Source organism: Sorex araneus, chromosome 1, assembly GCF_027595985.1.
Source record: "Sorex araneus isolate mSorAra2 chromosome 1, mSorAra2.pri, whole genome shotgun sequence".
Classification (NCBI taxonomy): domain Eukaryota; kingdom Metazoa; phylum Chordata; class Mammalia; order Eulipotyphla; family Soricidae; genus Sorex; species Sorex araneus.
In genome coordinates this window covers 33,626,103-33,651,789 of record NC_073302.1, presented here as the reverse complement: position 1 = coordinate 33,651,789, position 25,687 = coordinate 33,626,103, and the positions used below count along the sequence as shown (strand labels likewise).

At 47.3% G+C, this 25,687-nt stretch overlaps 1 protein-coding gene across 4 annotated transcripts in view; it reads left to right on the top strand.

Moving 5' to 3' along the window:
• Window positions 1-3,351: 3,351 nt before the first annotated feature.
• Window positions 3,352-25,687, top strand: part of MSANTD3 (Myb/SANT DNA binding domain containing 3) — a 34,820-nt gene continuing 12,484 nt past the window's right edge. Inside the window, exons 1-3 of one of the 4 annotated variants that reach the window (XM_055123574.1) lie at window positions 3,352-3,700; window positions 13,352-13,423; window positions 18,633-19,084. In XM_055123574.1, coding sequence (XP_054979549.1) covers window positions 18,667-19,084 — 418 coding nt within the window. In that variant the 5' untranslated portion in view covers window positions 3,352-3,700; window positions 13,352-13,423; window positions 18,633-18,666. Of the gene's footprint in view, window positions 3,701-3,989; window positions 4,130-13,351; window positions 13,424-18,632; window positions 19,085-25,687 lie in introns of those variants that run through there. The other 3 variants (XM_055123575.1, XM_055123572.1, XM_055123573.1) reach the window with 3 other exon arrangements.

The window sequence follows — 25,687 nt, the reverse complement described above, 5'->3', positions numbered from 1 at the left end:
TCAAAATCTTTGTTGACTAATGGTAAATTCCTAGGGATAATCTTGGTTACCAGGTTCTCTGGACAACTTCAAAGCTGCCTGAATGAATACCAGACAAATTATTGTTACTATAATAAAACAGAACACTAATAGTTAAAGTGAGGACCTCTATTTTTACTGGTATGTCATTGGTATGTCTGATCTTCTGTCTATATAAGAGTGAATTTTTGTGGTCAGACAACCTGGCTCAGCCTCTGAGTGTAGGGTATGGGTGGTGGGAGCTGATAGGTAACAGCCTCAAAAATATTCAAGAATTCATTTGAAAAAAATAAAGGAAAAGAACTAGTGTTAGTGTAGTCGCAAGGGATTTGGATTTATTATACATTATTGGTTGTAAGAATGTAAAATCATTCATGCAGTCACTATGGAAAAGTTTTTGGCAGTGCCTCAAAAGTTAAACACAGAATTACCATATGACATAGTAATTCACTCTTAAGTATACATGCCCCAAAGAGTACTCTGACAAACACATTTGGACACACATTCAGAATAGCACTATTCATAATAGTCAAAGGATGGAAATAATCCAAATATCCACAAATGGGTGTGTGGATAAAGAAATTGTGACATATACATATAATGGAATGTTTTCAGTCTTATAAAGGTATGAAGTACTAATATAATGCATATTACCTATAGATGAACCTTGAAAAATGAAAGAAGCCAGACATAAAAGTCTAGGTATTATAATAAATCATTCCATATGTTGACCCGACAAAAAGCTGTCACTGTCACTATCATCCCTTGCTCATTGATTTGCTCCAGCGGGCACCACTAATGTCTCCATTATGAGACTTGTTGTTACTGTTTTTGGCATATCAAATATGCCACGGGTAGCTTACCAGGCTCTGTTGTGTGGGTGAGATACTTTTCACCCGAGAGAGGCACTCCGAGAGGGACGGAGGAATTGAACCCGGGTTGGCCGTGTACAAGGCAAATGCCCCACCCACTGTGCTATCACTTCAGCCCGACAAAAAGCTGCATATTATAATAAAATATTCCATTTATATTAAATTTTCAGAATAGGCAAATCCATAGGACAATAAATCCATAGGACAGGTGCATGGTTGTCAGGATTTGGGGGCAGGAGAGAACATGAATGAGTTCTTAATAAGTACAGGTTTCATTCAGAGTGGTGCAAGTATTCAGAATGAGTAGAGGTATGGTGGATCAAGAGCGTAAACATGACAGGTGCCCCTGCATGGCTTACTATAGAGTGACAGAACAATAGTTCTAGTGTTTGAGCAGATGTTTTACATGCTGAAGACTGGGTAACACATCACCCTCTAAGCAGAACCAGGAGCCACCCACAACACAAAGCCTGGAAGAGCTCCAACACCATGAGGTGGAGCCCAAGCCCTATGCCATCCTGCAAAAATGTGAAATAGAGTTGTGGGTAAGTTCAACAAAAGGGAGCAATTGCATAATAAAGGACAAAATTTTTAGTGGTGAAAATAATGTAGACTCAACAGGGCAGGAGCGATAGTCCAGCTGGTAGGGCATTTGCCTTGCACGCTGTAGACCCGGGTTCCATCCTTGTATTCCATATGGTTCCCTGAGCACTGCCTGGAGTAATTTGCCAGTACTAACCTCTGAGCATTGCTAGATGTGACCCAAAGCAAAAACCAAACCAAAACAAAAATAATGTAGGCTACACATTGTTGGTTCATTTTACATTATACTCTGGAGGGTGGGAGAGGTAACTAACTCCCACGAGAAGTAGGGTTCCCTGGGTGACTAATGTGAAGTGGAGTGGAGAGTGGAGGCAGCCTCAAGAAGTGAGTCTACTGCTTCTCTCTGATCCCCCTTGGTCACCAGGGCAAGTTCCTGATATGGTTTAGAACTGATGACGGTCTGCAATGAGCCCCCGCGTGGTACAGACCTCACAGTCCACCAGTCCGTAGGTGGTCATCAAACCACATCTGGGTCACACTTGTTTTGCCCGGCATTGGAAATTGTCCCCATCGCCCAATTTCTGGGGGTGCCCAGATCCCAGGCTGAAGTGAGGTCTTGCACTCTGCAGGAAAGGTAAGTCAGTCCTAAACTCTTGCCAGTTTTCACCCCCTCCCCCCAGATCTGTTGCCTTCCCTCACAGAGAAGAATCTCAGGGAAAAATAGTGAAGGCAGATAAGTTTATTTAAAGAAATGTTGCTTAGGGGGCTGGAGCAATAGTACAGCGGGTAGGGCATTTGCCTTGCACGCTGCTGACCCGGGTTCGATTCCCAGCATCCCATATGGTCCTCTGAGCACCTCCAGGGGTGATTTCTGAGTGCAGAACTAACCCCTCTGCATTGCCAGGTGTGACCCATAAAGCTAAAACAAAACAAAACAAAACAAAGAAATGTTGTTTAGAGAAATGTGAAGAGAGAGAAGGTGATACGTTAACAGAGAGAACATGAACATCTTCAAGAGGGAAGAAGCAAAGCACACATACCAAGCAGAGATGCAATGAATTCCAAGATAGAGAACAGGCGCCATAAAGTACACTTCAGAGGCAGAGATGCCTGCCACTTTACAGAATGCCAAAACAGCACCCCCCAAAAAGTTTTCATTTGGCACCCAAGCACTAGTACAATGGGTAGAGTGCTTGCTTGCACGCCTGCAACCTTTGGGGGTTCAATCCCTGGAATTCCATAAGGTCCCCAGAGCACCACCAGGAGCACAGAGCCAGGAGTAACCCCTGAGCATCACCGGGAGTAGCCTACAAACAAAACCAAAAAAGGGAAGAAAGTCCCCACCTCAAGGCGGAGATGAGCCCTTTTATTGTTGCCGAGTTAGTTTAAAAACAGTTTTCCCAAACTGCCCCCTTTACCCCAATTCAGTGTTCTTTGATATTCTTAGCTCTGCCTTTGGTTCAGCGGTGGAGGAGTAAGCTCGGGGACTGGAATTTCGCTTCTCAAGTTTCCCAGGCCCCTCACATGCGTCTTTGTCTCAAAGACCTTCATGCCTCTGTGCTGGTTTGATTCTAGACAGTGTTTTTGGTGATGTACATACAGTACCAGGGGCCCCCTCGCTCTCTCTGCCTGCAACAGTCCGACTTATAATGTTGCTTGATAATAGTGCACAGAGCGAAAACCCACATCACGTTCCCTCCCATGTCCTTTTTCAATCGAGTGTGTTCCAACCGTGTTTCATTTTCTGTTAAGATTCATTTCAGCGCCACCCCGAAGCACAAAGAAAAAGTTCAGGAGCCCTCTCGGCCCTTTTGGGCAGAGCAGGGCCCATCATCCCAAGGAAGAGAGCGCAAAAGAAAATACCGAAGCCGCCCGCCTTGGGAGTGGCGGGGGGGGGTGTCCCCGAACAGGAGCCCCGTGCCTCAGTGGCAGCGTTGTGCATTCATTGGCTGGGCTCGGGGCCGGGCCAGGTGGGCCCAGCGCCCGCCCTCGGAGCGCACAACCTGGGCGGAGACACGCGCGGCGGCCAATGGAAGCAGCAACCCCCCGCCCTGCACAGCTCGGCGCTGAGCCCCCGCGGCGGAGGCCCGGGCGTGCGAGTGACCCGGAGCCCCCGAAGGAAGGGGCGCGCTGTCCCCCCGGGGCCGCGGCCCGCGCCCACTCCCGAGCCGCCGGCCTCCCCGCGCCCGTGACCAATGCGTCCTTTTGTTGGTGTTCATGGAAACCCAGCCCAGCGTGGCAGGTCCTTCGGGAGCGATTCCGCCAAGGTGGGGAAAGAAAGGGACCCCCCACCCCCACCCCCACCGCACCCTAACTGCAGCGGGACGCGCGCGCCGCGGACGAGGGGTGCGGAGGGAGGCGGACGGGAGCCCGGGCTGCGGGAGGGAGGGAGGAAGGGAGGTGGGGACCCCGCGGGGGCCGCTCTCCTCCCGCCTTCCCCCGCGCCCTGGGCCCGCGAGGGGGCGGCGGCTCCCGGGCTTTGTGGCCGCCGCGCGCGCGGCTGGGCCTGGCCGGCCGGGGGCGCGCTGCCACCGCCGCCGCCGCCGCCGCCGCCGCCGCCGCGCCCGGCGCTCCGGAGCCCGCGGCCCGCCCGGCCGCCCCGACTGCGAGACGCTCCCCGGCCCGGCCGTCCGCGCCCGCGCCCGCGCCGCGGCGGCTCCTCCCCGGTCTCCGCGGCTGCCGCGCGGCCGCTGCAGGTAGGAGGCTTCCTGGCCCCGCGGGGCCGCGGCGGCCGGGCTGGAAACGGGGCCCGCTCGGGGCGCGGGCGGGCGGGCCGGGCGGGCTTCCGGGCCGAGCCGCCGCCGCCGCCGCCGCTGCCCTGCAGGCCCGAGGGGCGCGGGCGAGCCGGGCCGGCCCGCGGCGTCCGGAGCCCCAAGGGCGCGGGACCCCCGGGGGTGCGGGAGCCGCTGCCCCAGGCGTCCAGGTGACCCGCGGTGCCGCGTCCCTCCCCGGCCTGGGTCCCCCACTGTCTGCCCGGCGCTGTGCTGCCCCGCGCTCTCCCCGACTTGTTTCCGGGAAGCCCGTCTCGTGTCCCGTGCCGGGTCCCTCGCCGGAGGCCCAGGACGAGCATCACAGCCGTGCCCGCCTGACCTTGGGAAAGCGACTGTACTCGGAGTCTTGGCGGCTGAGGCTGTAATGGGTGTGTGTGTGTGTGTGTGTCTGTGTGTCTATGTGTCTATGTCTGTGTCTGTGTCTGCCTTGGGGGGTGGGGACTGGGGGGTGCGTGCTGTTAATACCTACTCCCAGGTGCTATTGTGCGAAATAATATAGGCAAAGGATCGAGCTCAGGAGCGAGCACTTCCTGTGTACCAGGCCCCAGGTACTAAGCAGTTGGCAGGAGTTACCTAATTAAATCGCGCCGGCGCCGGGAGGTGGCGGCTGTAAATGACATAACTAATAATTCCTTTTGAGAGGAGGAGAACAGTGCAGGATTAAGTCTCCCTGCGCCGCTTCAGCATCTGTGTGTGTCTGTGTGTGTGTGTGTGTGTGTGTGTGTGTGTGTGTCTGTGTGTTGGGTGCCCTGGCACTTGTGTCTGCAAACGTGTCTGCAGTGTCAGGCCAGCAGTGAGAGGCTGCAGGGAGCCTCGGGTCGGACATTTCACACCAGGTCGGACAGTATCGGGGACAGAGGTGTGTGTTTCAGCTGTCGGGTGACATGGTTGTGTTCCCAAGGAAATTACTGTCAATTCCTCCAAAAACAGAGTTCCCCACTTGGGCTTGAGAAGTGGTTTGGGAGTTTGTGGGGGGGCAGAGAAAGACTTGGGGTGCTTTGGGGGAGGGTGGGGAGAGGAAAGGAAGGATGCTGTGGAGAGATCCCAGGTCATCCCAACATTACCCCAGGACGTGGAGAGCTGGGTGCTTGAACCTCCTAAAAGGCCATACACCCTTCTATAGTTCCTGAAATTCTTTATTTAAGTGCCATGGTTTACAAAGTTGCTCATGATACATTTGTTACAGGCATATACTATTCCAACACCAACCCCACCACCACTGTCACTTTCCCTCCACCATTCTCTCCATTTTCCCATCCACCCCTAAATCCTGCCCCTGTAGCAGGCCCCAAATAATTTATTTTACGTTGCTTGTTATCACTAAATGGCTAATGGAATGATCAAATAACACTTCAGTAAAAGATCCTCTCCCTTGTCCTTCCAGCCCACTCCACTGTTTTCTCTGCAAACCACGGTGGTTTTTATTGAGTCTACGAGTCAGTTTTGTTGGTTTTTGCCAGTTCATTTGCTTTACTCATATTTTGCATATGAGTGAAATGATCTCATCACTGTCTTTTACTTCCTTACTCATGTCACTTAACATAATCACCCCGAGTCATACTTTTTGTCCCAACAGACATGATTTCACGTTCTCTAATGAGAAAGTATAGTGTTTCATTGATTACAAATATCTGTAGTCAATATGTTCTTGCAGTGCATTTAGGTTAATCCCATGTTTGGGCTGTTGTGAATCAATGATACTATTAAAAGAGGGATGGCTATCAAAAAGGATTTTGGAGGGTAGATTAGGGCCACGCCTCACAGGGCTCAGAGTTTATTCCTGGCTCTTTGCTTAGGGGTCACTTCTGGGGGTGCTTGGGGGACCGTATATGTTGCCAGGGATTGAACTGGGGTTAGTGGTATGCAAGTTAAATGCCTTTACCCCTGTACTGTCTAGTTCCTTCAGAAGGTTTGCACGGGCCTAAAAGATGGTTCCCAAAATTGAATGCATGCTGTGTGTGGGTGGCCCTGAATTCACTTCTTGGTACCATATAGCCCTGCAGAGCACCACTGAGTATCATCATGTCCCCCAGCACCTCTGGATCACTTGAGCATCTTCCTACAGGGTCTGAGCTCCAAACACTCGGCCTGCACAGTTGGGCGTCAAGGTGGCCCACAGACCTCCCTGAGCACTGCTTAGGAGAATCCCCTTTCTCCTACTGCAAGGGATAGACTTGTAAAAGAAGAACTATTGGAATACAGTGATAAAGGGAGTACTGCACAGCGTATTGACGTAGAGAGAAAGAAAATCCTAGCTCTAACATTTTTTAGCCAGGTGCGTCTGTGTGGATCAATAATGTCTTCTTAGATGTTTGGTAAGTGGCTCAATAAGCTCATCATACGGTTTCCCTGTCCTTGGTGACATTCATTCACCAAGAATTTTGTTGTTGTTGTTGTGTTTTGTTTTCCCAAACTTTTTTTTTTTTGCCTTTTTTTGGGGGTCACACCTGGCGATGCACAGGGGCTACTCCTGGCTCTGCACTCAGGAATTACTCCTGGCGGTGCTCAGGGGACCATATGGGATGCTGGGAATCGAACCCGGGTCAGCCGCGTGCAAGGCAAACGCCCTACCCGCTGTGCTATTGCTCCAGCCCCTGTTTTCCCAAACTTTTACCCATTTGTTTCATTTTTTTTTTTAAAGTCCACTGACACATCATTTTAAAAAAATTGAATCACCACGAGAGACAGTTACAAAATTGTTAGTGATTGGGTTTTTAGTCATACAATGTTCCAACACTGTCCCTTCCTGATTGGGTTTTAGTCATACAGTGTTTCAACACCATCCCTTCGTGATTGGGTTTTAGTCATACAGTGTCCCAACACCATTCCTTCAGTGTTCATTTCCCACCACCAATGTTTCCAGTCTCCTTCCTGCCACTTGAACTCCTGGGCCTGCTTTCCCCCTGCCGTCGCTGTCACTCTCTCTTTCCTTTTGGGCATTATGGTTTCAATACAGCTATGAAAGGTCATCATGTTTATCTTTTTACCTCCTTTCAGCACTCGGTTCTTGTCCAGAGTGATCACTTCCAACTATCATTGTCATAGTGGTTCCTTCTCTGTCCTAACTGCCCTCGCTCCCCCTACCACTTGTGGCAAGCTTCCAATCACAGGGCCATCCTCCTGGCCCTTGTTTCTACTGTCCTTAGGTATTAGTCTCAGGCTGTGTTTTTTTCATATCCACAAATGAATGTGATCAGTCTCTCTCTGTCCCTCTCCCTCTGACTCATTTCACTCAGCATGATACTCTCCATATTCATCCGTTTATAAGCAAATTTTTCCTGCTAGCCACCAAGATATTATTAAGAATTTACTAGTACAGAGAGGGGGGCCGGAGACAGAGAAAATTACCCAAAAAAAGTAGGAAGTACTATAGTATAGTCATAGGCAGCCAGCAGTGAGCCCTCAGAGTAACGAGTGGGGAAAGAACCCCCACGCCCTCTCCCTCAGACAGGATGAGCATGAGATTTTATGATGCTGCACCACTTCCTGGCTTATGTCTTTCATACCTTTATGTCTTTGCCCTGATACTTTTGTTTCCACCCTGATACTAAATAAACAAATAAAGGGCCGGGGAAGTTGCTCACAAAACTGCAACACTTGGTTTGCAAGCAGGAGATTAGTAGCTGGACATCACTTAGCAATGTCCTGAGCACTGCTAAGTAGGTGTGGGTGGTTCCCCGACTCTTCCCCCCCCCCAAAAAAAAATAAACTAGTTGTAGTATATGCAAAAATCAGTTGTAGTATTTGTTTCTTTTTTTTTTTTCTTTTTGGGTCACACCTGGCAATGCACAGGGGTCACTCCTGGCTCATGCACTCAGGAACTACTCCTGGCGGTGTTCAGGGGACCATATGGGGTGCTGGGAATCGAACCCTGGTTGGCCTCGTGCTAGGCAAATGCCCTACCCGCTGTGCTATTGCTCCAGCCTCCAGTTGTAGTATTTGTAAACAACTTCAAACACATTTTAGAAGGAAACATCTATCAGTAAACATAATAGCCTGGGTGTTAGTTGAGGATAGCATCACGAAAAAATGCACAGGAGTTGGCCGTAGAGGGATGCAAATAAGCCCGTGGTGAGGGAAAGGATTCCAGCAAGTGGAGGCCCAGTGAGCAGAGGCAGGAGAGCGCAGCTGGTTCAAGAGCTTGAAGGTGAGTTGGACTGATCATTAAAGAGTAGCCAGGAACTGTAGAGAGTTGGAGCAAGGGGAGGATGGAAGCAGCGCCAGATCCAGAGAGAACTCGAGTGGCAGGTGAAAAGCTTGGACTGTATCACTTAGGAATTGAAGGATCTGTCAGATTTTATGCACAGGACTGTGCCAAGCTCACTAGAAAGGCGGTCCCCAGCCCCGCCGGAAGCTCTGTGGAAGAGTAGATGAGAGGGCACGCTGAGGGTTCTGCTCTGGCCGGGTTTGTGTGGCTGAAATAATCAGAAATCAGAGGTTTGGAAGAAGGGATTAGTTTGGTTTTAGCTTGAGATTTGTAGAGTGCACTCAAGCCAACACCTGGCTTAGAGGTGACTGGTAGATAATTGAAAATCCAGAGAGAACTTGGATTTCTCTCTGTGTGGGGCTGCGGGAAAGGATGAGGCTGTTGGGGAGAGAGAGGCTCTCTGTGACACCCCTTCTTTTGCACATACACTGAGCATCTGCACTGTAGCACTGTCATCTCGTTGTTCATCAATTTGCTCGAGTGGGCACTAGTAACGTCTCCATTGTGAGACTTGTTGTTACTGTTTTTGGCATATTGAATACGCCACACGTAGCTTGCCAGGCTCTGCTGTGCGGGCTGGCTGGATACTCTCGGTAGCTTGCCGGGCTCTCCGAGAGGGACGAAGGAATCGAACCCGGGTTGGCCGCGTGCAAGGCAAATGCCCTACCCACTGTGCTATCTACTGCATATAAAATAGATACAAGTGAAATGTAATTGGGAGCCAGAGGGACCCACATATCTGCTAGGGAGACCCTGGAGGGTGATGCTAGACTGGCATGGAGCAATTCTGAGCATTGCATACTTGTTGGGTTGTTTTTTTTTTTTTTTTTTTTGCTTTTAGGGTCACACCCGATGATGCTCAGGGGTAACTCCTGGCTCTGCACTCAGAAATTATTCCTGGTGGTGCTCAGGAGAACGTGTAGGATCCTGGGGATCGAATGTGGGTCTGTTATGTGCAAGGCAAATGTCCTACCCTCTATACTATTGCTCTGGCCCCAGACGAGACAAACCTTGATCCTGCTGGCCTGGAGACTGGAGGACCATTGGTGGTTGCTGAAGTGGTGGCAAGTAGAGGTTGGAGTACTTCCTTAGCCCACAGGAAGCCTACTGGAGGGGGACCACTCCACGGTGAACCTACTGCATTTTAAAGCACTTTCTTTTTCTTTTTTGTGGAGAATACTGATTGAAGAGACTTTCCCGGGAATTTGGGTGGGGGTGGGAAGATGGTTTCGGATGGAAGCCTTGGGAGGGGAAGTAAAGTCACGGCCTTGAAGATTCTTCTTCATCTGCTTTGGAGAAAGAATCATGAGAGTGAAGGGACAGGATGGGAGGTGGGCGCCCTTGTCTTTAACACAGAATTGATTCTGTTCACATTGTCACTCAGGCACAGATCTAGATAAACACTTCCAGGCTTCATGGCTTTCTGGAGTGGGTGGCAAACGGCAAGAAAAGGGAATATGAGAGGCTGCAAATTCTGCTTATTCTGTCGCAGTGGTCTCTTTGCTTGACTCTGCTGACTGTATAAATAATCAGAAAATACCTCCTATGCATATTTCTGACTGTATAAATAATCAGAAAATACCTTCTATACGCATTTGGCAGAGAACTGTGGGAATAGATTGCAGGAACGTCCTTTGTAGCAGCTGTACTGCCCATTACTGACTGCCAGTGCTTGGCAGGACCCTCGAGATTGCCCACTTTAAGGGTATAACTGAGAGACGAGAAGTTGACGTGTAGGGAGGAAAGGTGACTTGCCTTGTACAGAGTAACTGATATGAGTTGAAAGCAGTGCCCTCAAGTCTGCAGAAAAGGGGGGAAGGCTTAAGGGTAGATTGCAATAGGGCAACTCGGTGTTGAGAGGGTTTAAGAGATGTAGGAAAAGAGGGTAAAACAAACCACAAAGCCTCATGTCCCTAGAATGCCCACAGCCTCCTGTTTTGTCCTGAGCCTTCGTTTCTTCATCCATGAAGTGAGAATATTGGACAGAGGTCTCTTTAGTTTACTTTGGTTTTTGGTTTTTTGGTTTCTGGGTCATCCCAGTAGCACTAGGAACTGCTCCTGGCTCATAGCATGGAGGTTACTTCCAGTAGTGACCAGGGGATCATGTGATGCCAGGGATTGAATTAGGGTCTCACACATGCAAAGCATGTGTTGCAGCCCTTTAAACTAACTTCTTGACCTCTTTTTTAGTATTAACATGTTAGGATCTATGTTGTTGCAGAAGACAGGTGCTGTCTTTGGGGGTGCTGAGTTGGGAGAAAGAGATTGGAATAGGAACCATAAGATATTGGTAGGTTTCTCTCCAGGAGATGGTGCTATGTTGACTTCACCCCGCCTACCAGTCATGATTCCTATTTTGCTTGGGGGAGGAGTTGTCTCTCAAGCAATGCTAAAAGTCTGTGTCTTCTAACCAGGCAAGGCTGCTCGGGTCTAGAGGTTCTGGGGTGGGTTTGTGGGGACTCATACAATGCCAGGTTCAAATCTGGTGGCCCTGAGCCTCTGCATGCAAGGTATGTACTCCAACTTTAAGCCCTCTCCCTGGTTCCCCACCTATCACTTCTTCTTTGAGTGTTGATCAAGTCTTGACCCTGCCTTTTAGATAGATTAAATATATCTGTATATTTATATCTGTATCTATATTTTAAGGTGAGGAGGTTTGCATAATGCCCAGTTTAGGGCATTATGCAAATACCTAGGGATTATGCAAATGCCTAGGGATTACTCTTGATTCTGCTTGGAGATCCCTCCCAGATATGCGGTGTCAGGGATTGAATCAGCGTCAGCCACATGCAAGAGTTTACCCCCAACTATCCAGCCTTTGACCCTGCCTTGATGCTGTTCTAATGTTAATTCCCATTTTAATGAATTCTGGTAGGCATTAAGGCTCTTCTCTTTCCCTCCAACCTTATAATACTGTTTTGGGACACATCTCTGTCACTGTGCTTTGCCGAGTGCTTTGTCCCCAGCCTGCCCTGCAGTGTGCTGTGTGGTTTTATGTCTTTAGTAGATGATGATCTCTTCAACTTTTAGAAATATAGAGATAGTAGGAGTGGGCTGGAGCAATAGCACAGCGGGTAGGGCATTTGCCTTGAATGCAGCCGACCCGGGTTCGATTCCTCTGTTCCTCTCAGAGAGCCCAGCAAGTTACCGAGAGTATCACACCCGTATGGCAGAGCCTGGCAAGCTCCCTGTGGCATATTCGATATGCCAGAAACAGTAACAACAAGTCTCACAGTGGAGACATTACTGGTGCCTGCTAGAGCAAATTGATGAACAGTGGGATGACAGTGACAGGGCTACAGTGCTACAAGTGGGTCTGACCCACTTGCATTGCATGAGCCAACCCAGGTTTGGTCCTATGCACCTCATACGGTCCCCTAAGCCCTGCCAGGAGTGATCCTGAACCTGGAGTAAGCCCTGTAAATATGGATGAAAAAAACTCCAAACCAAACCGAACCCCAAGAAACTCTGAGGTGCTCTGTTCATCTTGGTGTCTCCTCTCAGCCTCTGCTTCCTCCTGAGCCCCATTTTAGAGCAAACACACCCAACCTCCTCATCTGTTTCATGAGTCTCTGGGGTGTGGCCCCTCTTTTCCATTAACATCATTTGCCACCCAGAGTTCAGGTCCTTTCTTATTCATTATTTATCTCAATGCTCTCCTTCAGCTCTGCCCTTTCAGATCTGTGAAGCCTCTGCTTTCCTAAAGATCTGGCTTAAATGCCCTGTTGTTCATAAGGAAAGCCTGTCTCCTAGGAAGGTTCTGAGTACTTCATCCTTAATCGCTGCAGCATCTGTTCCCTGGTGCAGTTCCTTCTTACCGTCTTGCACATCACCTCTACTTCCAGACAATAGGTCAGCTTTTTTTTCTTTTTCTTTTTTTTTTTTTCACATCTCCCGAGTATTGTAGGATTCTAAGCCTCTGGAACTCATGATGTATTTGTTGAACTCTGTGTGTGTGTGTGTGTGTGTGTGTGTGTAACATAAGAGCTAAATGGGGGAAAGCACTAACATTTATTGAAGAGTGCCGCTTTTTCTTTTTCTTTTTTTTGGTGTGGGGGGTGGGGTGGATAATTCCTGGCAATGCTCAGGGGGCTACTGTGCTTCGGGGTTCACTCCTAGAAGTATTGAGGGGGCCAGGCAGTGCCAGGGCTCGCAGCTTGCAAAGAATGTCTTCAGCCCACATATCTATCTCTCAGCCCTCTGTTGCTTTATTCTGGCTTGCCAGACTGTTTGCGACAAGGAAACAAGGCAGAGGGGGGGGAATAGTTCCTATTTTCCAGAGGAAGCATCTGAAGTTGAATGGATAACATTGAGATGTATCTGGATGAGTTCTGAAGTCGGGGTTTGAGCCTAGGTTTCCTATGTCGGCTTCGCTTTTCAGAGCATTTTCCACTGTGGTTTGAGTTCACTAATGCCTTCCCTGGCTTCTGTCCAGGGACTAAGCCCAGCAGACCTTCTGTCATGGCCCTCTTCTGAGTACTGACTTCAGAGAATTTCCTTTTCCATAAAGTGCAGTAGAAGTAAAATCTGGCACGTTTCTCCAGCTATGATCAAATGTAGGACTTGGCGTGACCCTGGTGTACGACATTCTTTGGAAGGTGTGTTCATCAACTTGGGCTGTCTTTGTGCTACCAGCAAGGTGGCTTACCAGGGATTTATTCTCATAGTTCTTTGAGCTAGGAACTTTGAAGGTTAAGGTGCCATTGAAGCAGGTGTCATTAAGACCTCTTGGCTTGTAGGTGGCAGCTGGCTCCCTGGATCTCTTTGTGAGTCATGGGGGAGGGGGAACAAGCCCTCAGCTGTCTTGTCTTATAAGGGCACCAGTGCCCTTTAACCAGGGTTCCACCCTCTGACCTCATTTAACCTTCATTACTCCTTTTGTTTTGTTTTTTTGACCACAACCAGTGGTGCTCAGGGCTTACTTCTGGCTCTCTGTTCAGGGTTCACTCCTGGCGTGGCTTGGGGTATCATATGTGGTACTGGGGATCGAACCTGGCTCCGTCGCTTGCAAGGTAAGTGCTCTACTTGCTGTTCTATCTCTCCAACTCTTCATTACCTCTTTAGAGGCCCAGCTTCCAGTGACAAACTCCTAGATATTATGGGTTCAGTATATGAATATTTGGGGGAAGGCAGGATACAGATATTTAGTTTATAACAGATACCTTTTTTTAAGTGTACACTAAATGTACCTACTACAATCTGCTGGTGGTTTAACCAGTGATAGTGTTTTAGAAATGGTGCTGTTTCCTCTGGATTCTTTGAGAGTATTTATTAGACCCACACTCTTCCCCCTGCTTCCTTCCCCCTGGGTCTTTGCTGAGGAGTCCCAGGGGAACAACACCCATGCCCATTGGATTTTTGCTCTTTCACTCGGCCCTTCGTACTGTGCAGTTTTCTGTGTACTGACTTTTTATTAGGAGGGATACTCGCTCTGCACACGGCGGGCAGTTGTATGCGCAAATCAAAATGAATTCGTTCATTAAATGTTTGCTCAGGGCCCCGTGTGTGACGGTCACCTGACTGCTTGCCGGGGCTCCCACCATGCCTGAGAATGGAGAGCACTGTCTAGCAGAACAACGGACAAAGGAGAGCAGGGCTAGGGGGACAGACAGGGTTGGCCAGCCTCTCCCTAATAAAAGCTGATGGCAGCAGGGGAGGCTTGTTATCGTGTCATCTCTAACCAATTACGGACACTGCCGAGTGGTTCTAAAGCCGTGTCTTCCAGCCGAGAAGTGTCTATTAATAAGCCGCACCTGGAGATGGCTCACTTCAGGACGGATTGGCTTACTTAGGGCTGCCAAGCGCTCCAGCAGAGGGCCGCTGTCCCTGCAGCGAGAACCCTTTTCAAGTTCCAGGTCCTTTCTTGGGTCACTTTTCCCGGCGTGCATTCTAATCAGGTCTACGGGAGCAGAGGTGATTCCAGAGCTGTGGTTACTCAGTGGGGAAAGGAGTTCTAGGTTTGAGTTTTAGGTTGGAGAGACAGAAGTCAGAGGTCATACCCCCCTTCCTTTCCTCCCGTCCCCCTCCCCCCCACACACAAAGGATCCAACCCTCCAGTGGGGTGGCGCAGATCTTTCCAGGACAGTTGGCTCGCTGATTGACTTTGAGCAGGGCCGTTGGAGGCTGTCACTGGTGAAGTCTGGTGGGAGAGTGAAAGCCAAGCAGGGTTTGGATCCCAGCTGTGCCCCTTCCTGACGGTGGGGCCACAGGCAGGTTAGTTCTGGGACCTCACTTTCTTTATTTGGGACCGAGGAACAGTCGTTGGTGATTGGGGGAGAGGCAGCTTACTTCCCAAGGCTGTTAGGAATGCACAGGGGCCCCTGGGGCACACACTCACACCAGAATCCCTTTACCGACCCGCAGAACGGAACTGCGCGGCCCAGAGAGACCTGCTGTTCTACAAAATTAAGCAAAGTAAATTGGTAGCTCCGGATTTACTGAGCTAGTGATTAAATAACAGTTTCGTTAATAGGCTATTAATGGTCCCCAGGTGTTGGTAATTCTGAGTATTTGCTTTTGAGAGCGGTTGTATGATTTCTTCTGGTATTTTATTAACTTTAAAAAAAAGTCAGGAAATATTGTAGTGTAATAAATGATGCTCTCAGGGTCCGTTTTGGGGAGTATTAAATGATCTAGTGCATATGGAGCACATAGAATAGGGTGTGACCCACAGTACCTCTCCATGAAAGTTACCTGCTATCGTTCTTGCAGTAATTAGAGATTCAGCCCGCCACACTCAGGGGAGGCGCCTTTGTGAATTTAGACTCCCCAGGAGCCCACCACCACCCGGTGGCAGATAGTGGTACTGCGTCCATTGTGAGGAAGAATGATTAAATTGCTTGGAATTAATTCCCTGTAATTTCAGTTCCACCAAGTATCTCAGGGACTTTGTTCAGAGTGTGACTTATGTGTCTGGGCGCTGGAATTCATATATCATTAAACAAATGAATTGACATGTTTTCACCTCCCCAGTTGGCACAGAATAAAAAAAAAATGTTAGCAGGAAGAGTAAATGAAGTGGGGAAACAGACATGCTTGTGCTATTAGTGGGAATGTAAATTGGTTCATCATTTCGGGAGGACAGATGGTGATATAACATAAGTCTTCAGCGTTTCCATCTTTTGTGGCATCATTCCTCTTGTAATTTATCTCGAAATAAAGATAGGAAAAAAGGGATATATTAAGAAAAAGCATATGATATGTACACATATATATGTACATAAATAACAGCATTACCTAGAATAGAATAGGCAATAGTTTCTTTGTAATTTGTGAAGATTTCTCAGTCCTGTCTGTAGCACTGTAGCACTGTCGTCCTGTTGTTCATCAATTTGCTCGAGCGGGCACCAGTAACGTCTCCATTGTGAGACTTGTTACTGTTTTTGGCATATTGAATATGCCACGGGGAGCTTGCCAGCTCTCTGCCATGCGGGCGGGATACTCTCAGTAGCTTGCCAGACTCTCCGAGAGGGATGAAGGAATCGAACCCGAGTTGGCCGCATGCAAGGCAAACCCCCTACCCACTGTGCTATCACTCCAGTCCAAAGATTTCTCAATCCTACAGTAATGATTCTTAGAAAAGGGATGTAGAGGAAGGAAGACTTGTCAAAATCTCCTGAGACAGAGTTGGGCTATAGTATTAGATCAGAACCTACACTAGAGGCTGTGTAGTTTAGGAATATTCAGGATACTGATAGTTTCATAATAAAAACTATGCAAATAAAGTAGGATGCAGACATCTTGGAAGGTAGATATAACACAAAATAGATATATTGCAGGTGACTTGTTTTAATGCATGTCATTTGGGTCAGCATTGAGTTATAGGAATTAGATGTATCAATAAAGGTGAAAAATTAGTTTGGAGCCCTTGCTGAAGAAGGGGCCTGCCTGCATTGGGTCATTGTAGGAAAAAGAGAGCAGCATGAATGAGACACAAGCCTGGCACCATCTTGGCCAGCGACATATTCCCAAAGATAAGCTTCCCCACAAGAGCTTTGCCAGTGACCCGAGAGTCACATCATGTGTAACATGTGTCTTAGTCTCTCTACTGCTGACACTGAGGTTATCTGCTTCGGTCTGTCCATCACCCTCATTGATGTGCAAATCTTTTTCAGTAGGTTCCTGATTTTGATACCAGTTGGTTGGTTTGAGTGGACTCATCACCAGTACCTTGGTGCTTGCTTGCTTGTTATTCTGAAATATCAGTCCTCTGGGGCTGGGCTATGCTGACCTTCTCCACAAAGGGGAGCAAGCAATATTCGCTGTATTGCTATTTGAGAGATTAACGTTGTAGGAAGTGATTAAGAGGAAGAGTTAAGGCTACGAAACACACGTGGGCTCTGTGAAATAAGACATTTGACTGAGCACCTCTTGTATGAGAAATGCAGGCTCGGCTCTAGGGAGTATGGCCTGATGATCTAAGGGAGTCCTGAGTATGACTCAGAATTATCCCAGGGGTGATTCTAGCATGATCTCCACGTACCAGGTACATACATGGCAGGCACCTCAGAATCCGAGATGGAGAGATTGAGACATGTTAAAGGTAATGTGACTCTGTGGTCATGGGCAAAGCCGTATGCAGGGAGGTTTGCCTTTGGCATCATGTCTCAGATGAAAATCCAAGGGATAGTTATAAAATGATGCTAAAAATAGCTGACTCGTGGCAAGTGTTGAAGCAGAGTGGAACAGTGGTCACAGGACACTGGAGGAAGAGAGAGGAAAGGTGAGTTGTTGCAGAAAGGGCCCCAGTTGCAGTTGCGTAGGATAGAAAAGTCAGGAGACCTAGATGTACAGACATAATTCCTAGTTAATGTCATATTGGATACTGGAAATGGGCTGAGACTTGATTTCAAGTGCTCTTGCTCCCCTCTCATCCCCCCCAAAGAGAACTGGAGGGGGCCTTGCATGCAGCTGATCCAGCTGATCCCTAATGCCACATGCGGTTCCTCTAGTGCTTCCCAGAGTGATCCCTGAGCGCAGACCTGGAAGTTACAGTCAGGTGTGGGTACAGCCTAGTATGACTGAAAAAAAGAAAGATAACTGCAAGGGAGATAGTTCATTAACTTGTCTGTAGTAACACTTTCAATATGTATATGTATGTCAAATAAAATGTATACTAAATGTATATAATTTTTACTAAGAAAAATACAGAAAGGTATATAAACCTTAGGTTGAAAGTGGAGGAAAATAATATTTAAAAAATTTTGAATAATAAAAAATTAATAACCTATGTAGATAAAGACTATTAAGTGGTCGTGGGTGAAATGGTTATTGTTTGGTATGTTAAAGCTGAATAATGCTAGACTATAAGGACAGTCTAACTTCTCAAGTTACCATTTTGGCAATCTTGGGCAATCCATGGGATACTGCTAGCCCTTGGTTCCTTCATTTGAAAAGAGAGGTGTGGAATTCAATCACTGGACACCCAGGCCTTCGCACCTCCGAAATGATATAAAAATATTTGCTTAGGAGTCCACACTTTGATTTGTCCTATGTATGTATTTGGGCAGAGAGTTTGGACTCCTGAGTAGGACTCCACAGAGTCCGCTACTTCTAGTTCTTTGCTCAAGGGTCACTCCTGACAGTTCTTGGGAGAACATAGGTGGTGCCAGGGATCAAGCCAGGGCTGGCTATGTGTAAGGCATGAGCCTCAACCCCTGTGGGTGATTTCCTTGATTTCTCCGGCCCAGGTGGGTGATTTCCTTGGTGTTTCTGAAATCTTGCTGATGTTTACGTGATCATTTATGTTGGGGTTACACAGTGGCTATTCTTGTGACAAAATGTTGAGAAAGCTGTTTAGCTCAGAAGCAGCCTAGCTACAAATTTGTGAAATTATAAGTTTCCTGACATTGAGCAGAAATCAATGAACAAATTAAGAGTTCCCCACAGATACTCAACTTTTCTATTTTTCTTTTTTTTCCTCTTACATACCAGATATTCACAGATGACCAAGTCCTACAACAGAGGATCTGACTTGAAAATCTGCTTTGGAGTAAAATTTTATTCCTAGTAAACTCCTAAAAGTTTTTCTGAAAAATATAACCTCACATTAGTGGGGGAAAAAAAAAAAAAATATATATATATATATATATATATATATATATATATATATATATACTGTAATCCAGGCAAAGGAATCAAGTCAGGATGATGCTTTGAAGTGATTTGCTGATGCCTATTGTTGCTGGAGTTAGTAAATACTGTTTCACACTTCTCTTACAGGCTAGCTAACGGCCAGGACAAAACATAGTAGAAAATGCAAAACAACGAAATTATAAAACCTGCCAAATACTTCTCGGAATTGGAAAAGAGCATCCTGCTTGCTTTAGTCGAAAAGTATAAGTATGTGCTGGAATGTAAGAAAAGTGACGCCAGAACTATCGCTCTCAAGCAACGTACCTGGCAGGCCCTGGCCCACGAGTACAACTCCCAGCCCAGCGTGTCGCTGCGGGATTTCAAGCAGCTGAAGAAGTGCTGGGAGAACATCAAGGCTCGGACCAAAAAAATCATGGCCCACGAGAGGAGAGAGAAAGTGAAGCGGAGCGTCAGCCCGCTTCTGAGCAGCCACATGCTGGGGAAGGAGAAGATCGCCAGCATGCTGCCCGAGCAGCTGTACTTCCTGCAGGGCCCCCCTGAGGAGGAGCCCGAGTACCACCCTGATGCCCTTGTCCAAGGTATTGGCTCCCGAGGCCACTGTGCATGTGCCCATGTATGTATGTATGTTTGCACGCACCTGTTGGACGGCTAACAGTTTAAAAGCAGTTTTAGTTGGTTGGCGGGGGCCCGGCCAGCCTTGCTGTCCCTGGCTTCTTGATCCGAAGTGATATCCCTGGGGGTGCTCCGGGCTGGTGCCAGGAATCTGAACTGGGGTTACTGGGAAGGTACCGCCAGCACCACAACACACCCCTCTACTGTTTCTCTGGTATTTTGACTCTTAAATCCTTACATTTTGAGGGACTTGATTAAAAAGAAGCTTCCTTTGGGGGGAGGGGTCAAAGGGGTAGCACAAGGGTTAAGGCACTCTGTCCCCACTCTGGTTTGAATCCCCAGCACCACAGATGGTTCCACCAGGAAGGGCCACTCCTGAGCACAGAGCCAGGAGTAGCTCTTGGGGTGTGGGTCCCAACAAGCAAAACATGAAATGTTTAGGCTTGGGAAACGGGTCAGGGAGTTATGCATGTGGGTGGAGCTGGTGTGAGCCAGAGCACTGTCTGTACTCCCCCTCACGCCACTGAAGGCAACTCCTGAGCACAGCTCCAGAATTACCCATAAGCACCGCCAGGGGTGGCCCCCAAACAGGCCAAAAATATTTTGGGGGAAAAAAGCGAACTGCGGGCCTGAGAATTAGTGCACATACTTTGCACATGGGAGGTGTGGGCGTGATCCCCAGTGTCTCACGGTTTGTGCACACTGCTGAGACTGACCCCTGGATGCGGAGCCACGAGATGCCCCTGACTGCCACCTCAGTGGTCCCCAAACTCCCAAGGCTCCTCCCCAAACTCAACTATTTCAAACTTTGGAGAAAGCACCGAGAGTAGAGGAAGCATCCATTTTGTGTTAACCCAGGTTATAAACGAACATTTCTACCCATTATAATATTGGGATTTACCATTTTGGGTGTTTTGTTTTGTTTGCGGGGCTACACCGAACAGAGGTCAGGAGCTATTTGCTTGGGAGGGACATATGAGGTGTCAAAGACTGAACCCAGTTAAACACACACACACACACACAGAGCATGCGCTATGCCTTACTAACATTCTCTCTGGCCTGTGATGCTTACAGCTTGGGTTTGTAGCTTTCCAGGGAACTCAAGAAATTCTAGGAGTGACTGGAGCGATAGCATAACGGGTAGGGTGTTGGCCTTGCACGTGGCCGACATGGGTTTGATTCCCAGCATCCCATATAGTCCCTTGAGCACCGCCAGGAGTAATTCCTAAATGCAGAATCAGGAATACCCCCTGTGCATTACTGGGTGTGACTCAAAAAGAAAAAAGAAATTCTGAGGAGGGGGACATCAGGACATCACCTCGATTGTAATATTTTTCCTCTGGAAAGAGTAAAACATGTACAAAATTCTTAGGGAAGGAAAATAATGTCATATCATCATGGATGAAATGATAGTGTATAGTGGCTTTGAAAGTTTGGGATTTAGGGGCTATGGGAATGTCTCCAGACAAGGGGAGGGTAAGAATACATAGAGTTAAGTCATCAACAATTGCTGTCTCTTTTAAGATAGGAACAATCAGTTTATATAAAGATTCTCTGCAGTTTGCAAATGCCACACCCTAAAGGAGAGGAAGATTCCCAGCTCCTGAGTTACTTCAAGGAGCCAGTGAGCGAGCATTTGCCGCGGAAATGCTAATTTTTGGCTGACAGGTTGAGAAATCCAATCATTAGTGACTCTAGGATAGATTGAGCTCTTAGGCTCCAGTTAATTAAAAGTCAAAGAAATGATCTAAAACCCAGATTGTTACTCCATGCAGAATGAAAAAGAGAATTAAGAGAACTGAATTTATTATTTTTTTCCTGACTCTCTGCCCCCAACCCCCACCTTAGCCAAGTCATTTGGGGAAGCTATATAATGATGCAAAATTTGCCTCTCAATTGAGCATCAGATCAAGGCTCAGTCCAATTAGGCAGCCGTTGTGGTTCAGATCAGGAATCCCACACCTCATTTGCAGTGATGGAACCCCGTGTCCAAGTTCTTGGTCCCTACGTTCCCAAGCCAGGATGCCTCCCCAAAGGGTGTTTCTCTGAACACTGCCACTCCTCTCTTTTTCTGGCCTCTCCTCATTGAGACTTAACTTTTCCAGTGAATGAGGCCCACGACTCATTGGAGACGTCCTGGCTTTGGACATAGTCATGGTTTCAGCCAGTCATCTCCGTCTTCTGGCCTTGGCCCCATTCACCTGTGTGCTGTGCGGCAGGGGAGGGGGGTGGGAGAGAGGTGAGTCAGCGGTTCCGGTTGCCTCTGCTCTCCTGGAGACAGAGACATTACCAGGGAAGATGCAAGGGTGGACTGTTGCCAGTGCACTTTGCAAATCTTTGATCTGGATTATCGCATATTAATTTCAGTGATTCTTAGCAGTCTGTCTTCTCCATTTAAAATTCTGTAATGTTTATACCATTGGTGGGGGGGGAGAGGAGAGGGCTTCCAAGCAGTGCTCAGAAGGTCTGAGTACCCCACTAGTGATTTTTCGTCAATGGGGGCCACACCTGGTGGTGCTTAGAGACCACCAGGGCTGCACCCAGCCATGTTCCCGTTCATGTGGTGCCAGGAACAGAACCTGGGTTAAGTGCACGCTAAGCATGTGTTCTAAGCACTGTGCTATCTCCCAGTCCTGCTTTTTCTTTTTGGAGAAAATGATTTAGTTTGTTTTCAGCAAGAAGGGGACTGATATGGATTCCCTTGAGCCCTCCCTGAAGTAATGTTTGTCAGAGAACTCACTTGTAAACGATTCATTAGTTTTTTGGTTTTGGCCACACCCAACTTTGTGCCTAGTGCTCAGGGATCCATGTAGTGCTGAAATGAAACCCAGTCTTCCTGCATGCAGAGGGCTTAGTTAGCCCTTTGAGCTCTCGCCCCATTCCCAAAAGATTGATTTTAAATAGGATGTTTGTCCCCCAAACACAAAACATTCATTTGAGGAGGTATATACATATCTTTGTCTCTTGTAGCGCTTAGCACAATAATCGGGCTATGGAAACAATCCAACTGGTCTAGTAACAGATGAGTGGATAAAGGCTCTGGTATAGAAGCACAAGGAATAGTCTGTGGCTTAAGAAAAGATGAAATCATGCAGTTTGCTGCAGTATGGATGAAACTGGAGTGTATCATGTTAAGCAAAATAAGTCAGAGAGAAAGACAAAGAGTGAAAGATCTGATTCATTTGTGGGAGTTGGAGCAACAACACAAGGGAATATGCAGTATCAGGGACCAGAGTAATAGTACAGCAGGCGAGGTGCTTGCCTTGCCTGGGCTCAACCTGAATTTGAGTCCTTGCACCTCACATGGTTCCCCAGCCCTACCAGGAGTAATCACTGAGTTCTGAGTCAGGAGTAAGCTCTGAGCACAGCTGGTTGTGTTCAACAACAACCAAATAGTACCAAACAGTGTGGGGAGTGGGGAGAGGGTCAGTGATGAAAGGTCTTGGGCACTTTGGTGGTACTGGGGTATAATAGTTGAGCAATCAATACCATAAATTCTAAAGTATTGTGACCAGGTTACCTAAACTAATAAAAAAATTTTTAATGATAAATAAATTGGATGTTTGTACATGTATAATGTGAAATTTTAATTTTTGCTAGTGATTATTAGAGTATAACAAAATACTGCCTGTTTCCAAATATTGCCTGGGGAGAGTAGAGAACCAGGGTACCATCAGCTGAAAAGAATTACAGAATCATCGGTTAGTGCTAGTAGTTTATAGATTGTTTACATACTCAGGTTTCCCTAGTGGAAGAACACTCCCTTGACTGCGTTCTCTGGTCTCAGGAAAACCGTTGGCCAGTGTGTCCATTTTCTTCAAGATTGAGATATTTTCTCTGCCAGGGGGCTTTGTTTGACCTTGTAGGGAGACTGCAGCACCTTTATCAGAACCATTTCTATACAACAACTCAGAGCTTACCTCACTATTTTGTGTGCCAATTGCTCCAGGAAAGAAGAAACTTATGATTGTCAATCATTCCCTTTTGAGTCTCGGTGGAGAAAAGCTTGAAACCCTGTTAGAGTTCTTGGCTTTTGTTCTATTGTATTTACCACATGGGCTCTATATGCGCGAGCGCATATGTGTGTGTGTTTTACACTAGTTAGTATCTCTTCACTGTGCTGTTGATACAGTAGCTACAGATCAGAAGTGGCTGGTAAGCACTTGGAATGTGAGCACACAGAGCTTAGATGTGCTTTATTTTTGCAGGGTGGAGGGCAGGTTTGGAACCACACCCAGTAGTGCTTGCTGGCTCCTTCTGACTGTCCTTGGAAGTCACTCCTGGTACTCAGGAGATCATGTGGTGCTGGGGCACATCTCACAATGCTCAGGGGTTACTCCTGGCTCTGCACTTAGGAATCATTCCTGGGGGTACTTGGGGGACCATTTGGGATGCTGGGAATCACACCCGGGTAGATTGCATGCAAAGCAAGCGACTTATCCACTGTTCTCCCTCTCTGGCCCCTGTTTTTTGTTTATTTGTTATGTTTTTTGGGCTATGCCCAGTGGTGCTGAGGGCTCACTCCTGGCTCTGCACTCAGGAATCAGTCCTGGTGGTGCTTGGGGGACCACATGGGGTGTTGGGGATGAACCTAGGTTGACCACGTGCAAAGCAAGTTCCCTCCCTGCTGTACTATAGCTCCGGCCTCATGAAATATCTTACATAGAATTTTTATATTGATTACATGTTGAAAATGAGATTTTAGATTATTACTAAAGTCACTTTTCCCTCTTTCTACTTTATTGTGGCTAAGAGAAAACATAACATTGCAAATATAGTTTGTAATTTTTTTTTTTTTTTACTCTGTGCTTAGGAATCACCCTGACAGTGCTCAGAGGATTTTATTTAATACCAGGAATTTAACTGGGGTCAGCTGCATGCTCCTTGTATTATTACATTTCTATTGGACAGAGCCATTTTAATCTCATAGCAGGCACCTGGTTTCCATATATAATATTAAGTGCTCAGAGGTTTATTGGAATTTGCTAGAAGGATGAAGCTTAGGCAGTGTTCCACTAGAGGCCTCCCTCCAACTGTTTTTTTTGTGTGAGATGGTCTCAGCCATGTCATCTTACCATCCCCTGGATAGAGTTAGCAGTGACTTTCCCATGCCTTTCTGGAAATGTCCATTTGTATCTGAACACAATAGTCTTTGGATTTATTTAGTAGTTGGGATGTACTTGCAAAAACGTCCTATTGTTTTCTTCTTAAATGTGTGAAAACGATTGATGCAGATTTAAGATGTATGATTTGGCTTTGGTACGTAGCTTCTGCTATCTCCCTTTATTGGTGCTGGGGATTTTTGGGGGGGTTTTGTTTGGGGGCCACAACTGACAGTACTTATGGGTTACTACGGTAGTAATTAGTACCTCACTAGCATTTAGGGTACTCCCACAGTGCTGAGGGAACCAGAGGGTGCCAAACACCAACTTTGGGTCTCCCGCACACAAAGCATATGCTCATCCCATGCTTTCTTTCCTGCCCTGGGAATCTTTGTTTTGGGGTCCACATTCAGTGGGTAGGATGACAGAATGTCAAATGGATTTTTAAAAGCCAACTTTCAAATCATACTCTTTATCTTTTGTGCGGCACCAGGCGTTGCTGTCATTGCTTCATAATACAAAATATTAACACTCTGTTACCGAGCTACATCCTGTCTTTTTTTTTTTTTTGCTTTTTGGGTCACACCTGGCCCAAAAAATGCTCATGGATTACTCCTGGCTCTGCACTCAGGAATTACCCCTGGCTGTGCTCAGGGGACATATGGGGTGCTGGGAATGAACCCGGGTCGGCCGCGTGCAAGGCAAACGCCCTACCTGCTGTGCTATTGCTCCAGCCCCAGCATCCTCTGTCTTTTAAGAGAACTGGTAAGGCTATGGCTTAAGTGGTAGCTCACTTGCCAAGCTCGTGAGAGACAGAGTTCTCTCCCTGGCACCAGGCAGCTTCCTGAGCACCACCCGATGGGGCTCATATGAAAAAAAATAAGAAAACTTCCATTTAATTTCATGTGCTCTTATTTTCTGAAAAGCTATAATAGAATAATGCGAAGCTGTAATTAAATGCAAACATTTCTTGATTAGTTTTCTTACCACTATTTAATCTTACCCTATTCTTTTGGGATAGGAATTTGAGTACAGGGACTGAGTTACAGTTTCCATCATGGCACACCAGCATCATTGGTCTGTGAAAAGAGGGCTCCCCTTAAGAAAACTGGGGGCTTCTCCCAGCTCAGTGTTAGGGCCACCATGGGATATTGGCGGTTGAGTCCAAGTCTTCCACATGCAAAACATGCACTCAGCCTATTAAGCTATCCCTTGGTCTCCAAAGAGAATTCCTGCTTGCTGCACATTGATTTCTCCACCTTTATTTTGGATCTGGGTCTAGAAGGACCTTTTTTTTTTTTTGGTGGTGCCCGGACTGAACCCAGTGCCTCATATGAGCAAGGTAAATGTTCCACCACTCAGCTGCATCCCTGCCTCCAACCTCCTTTTTTGTTAAAAAAAAAAAAAAAAAAGGGAAAACATTTTTTTTTTCTTGCTTTGTATCTAGGTCAGCTGTGTGCCTTAATT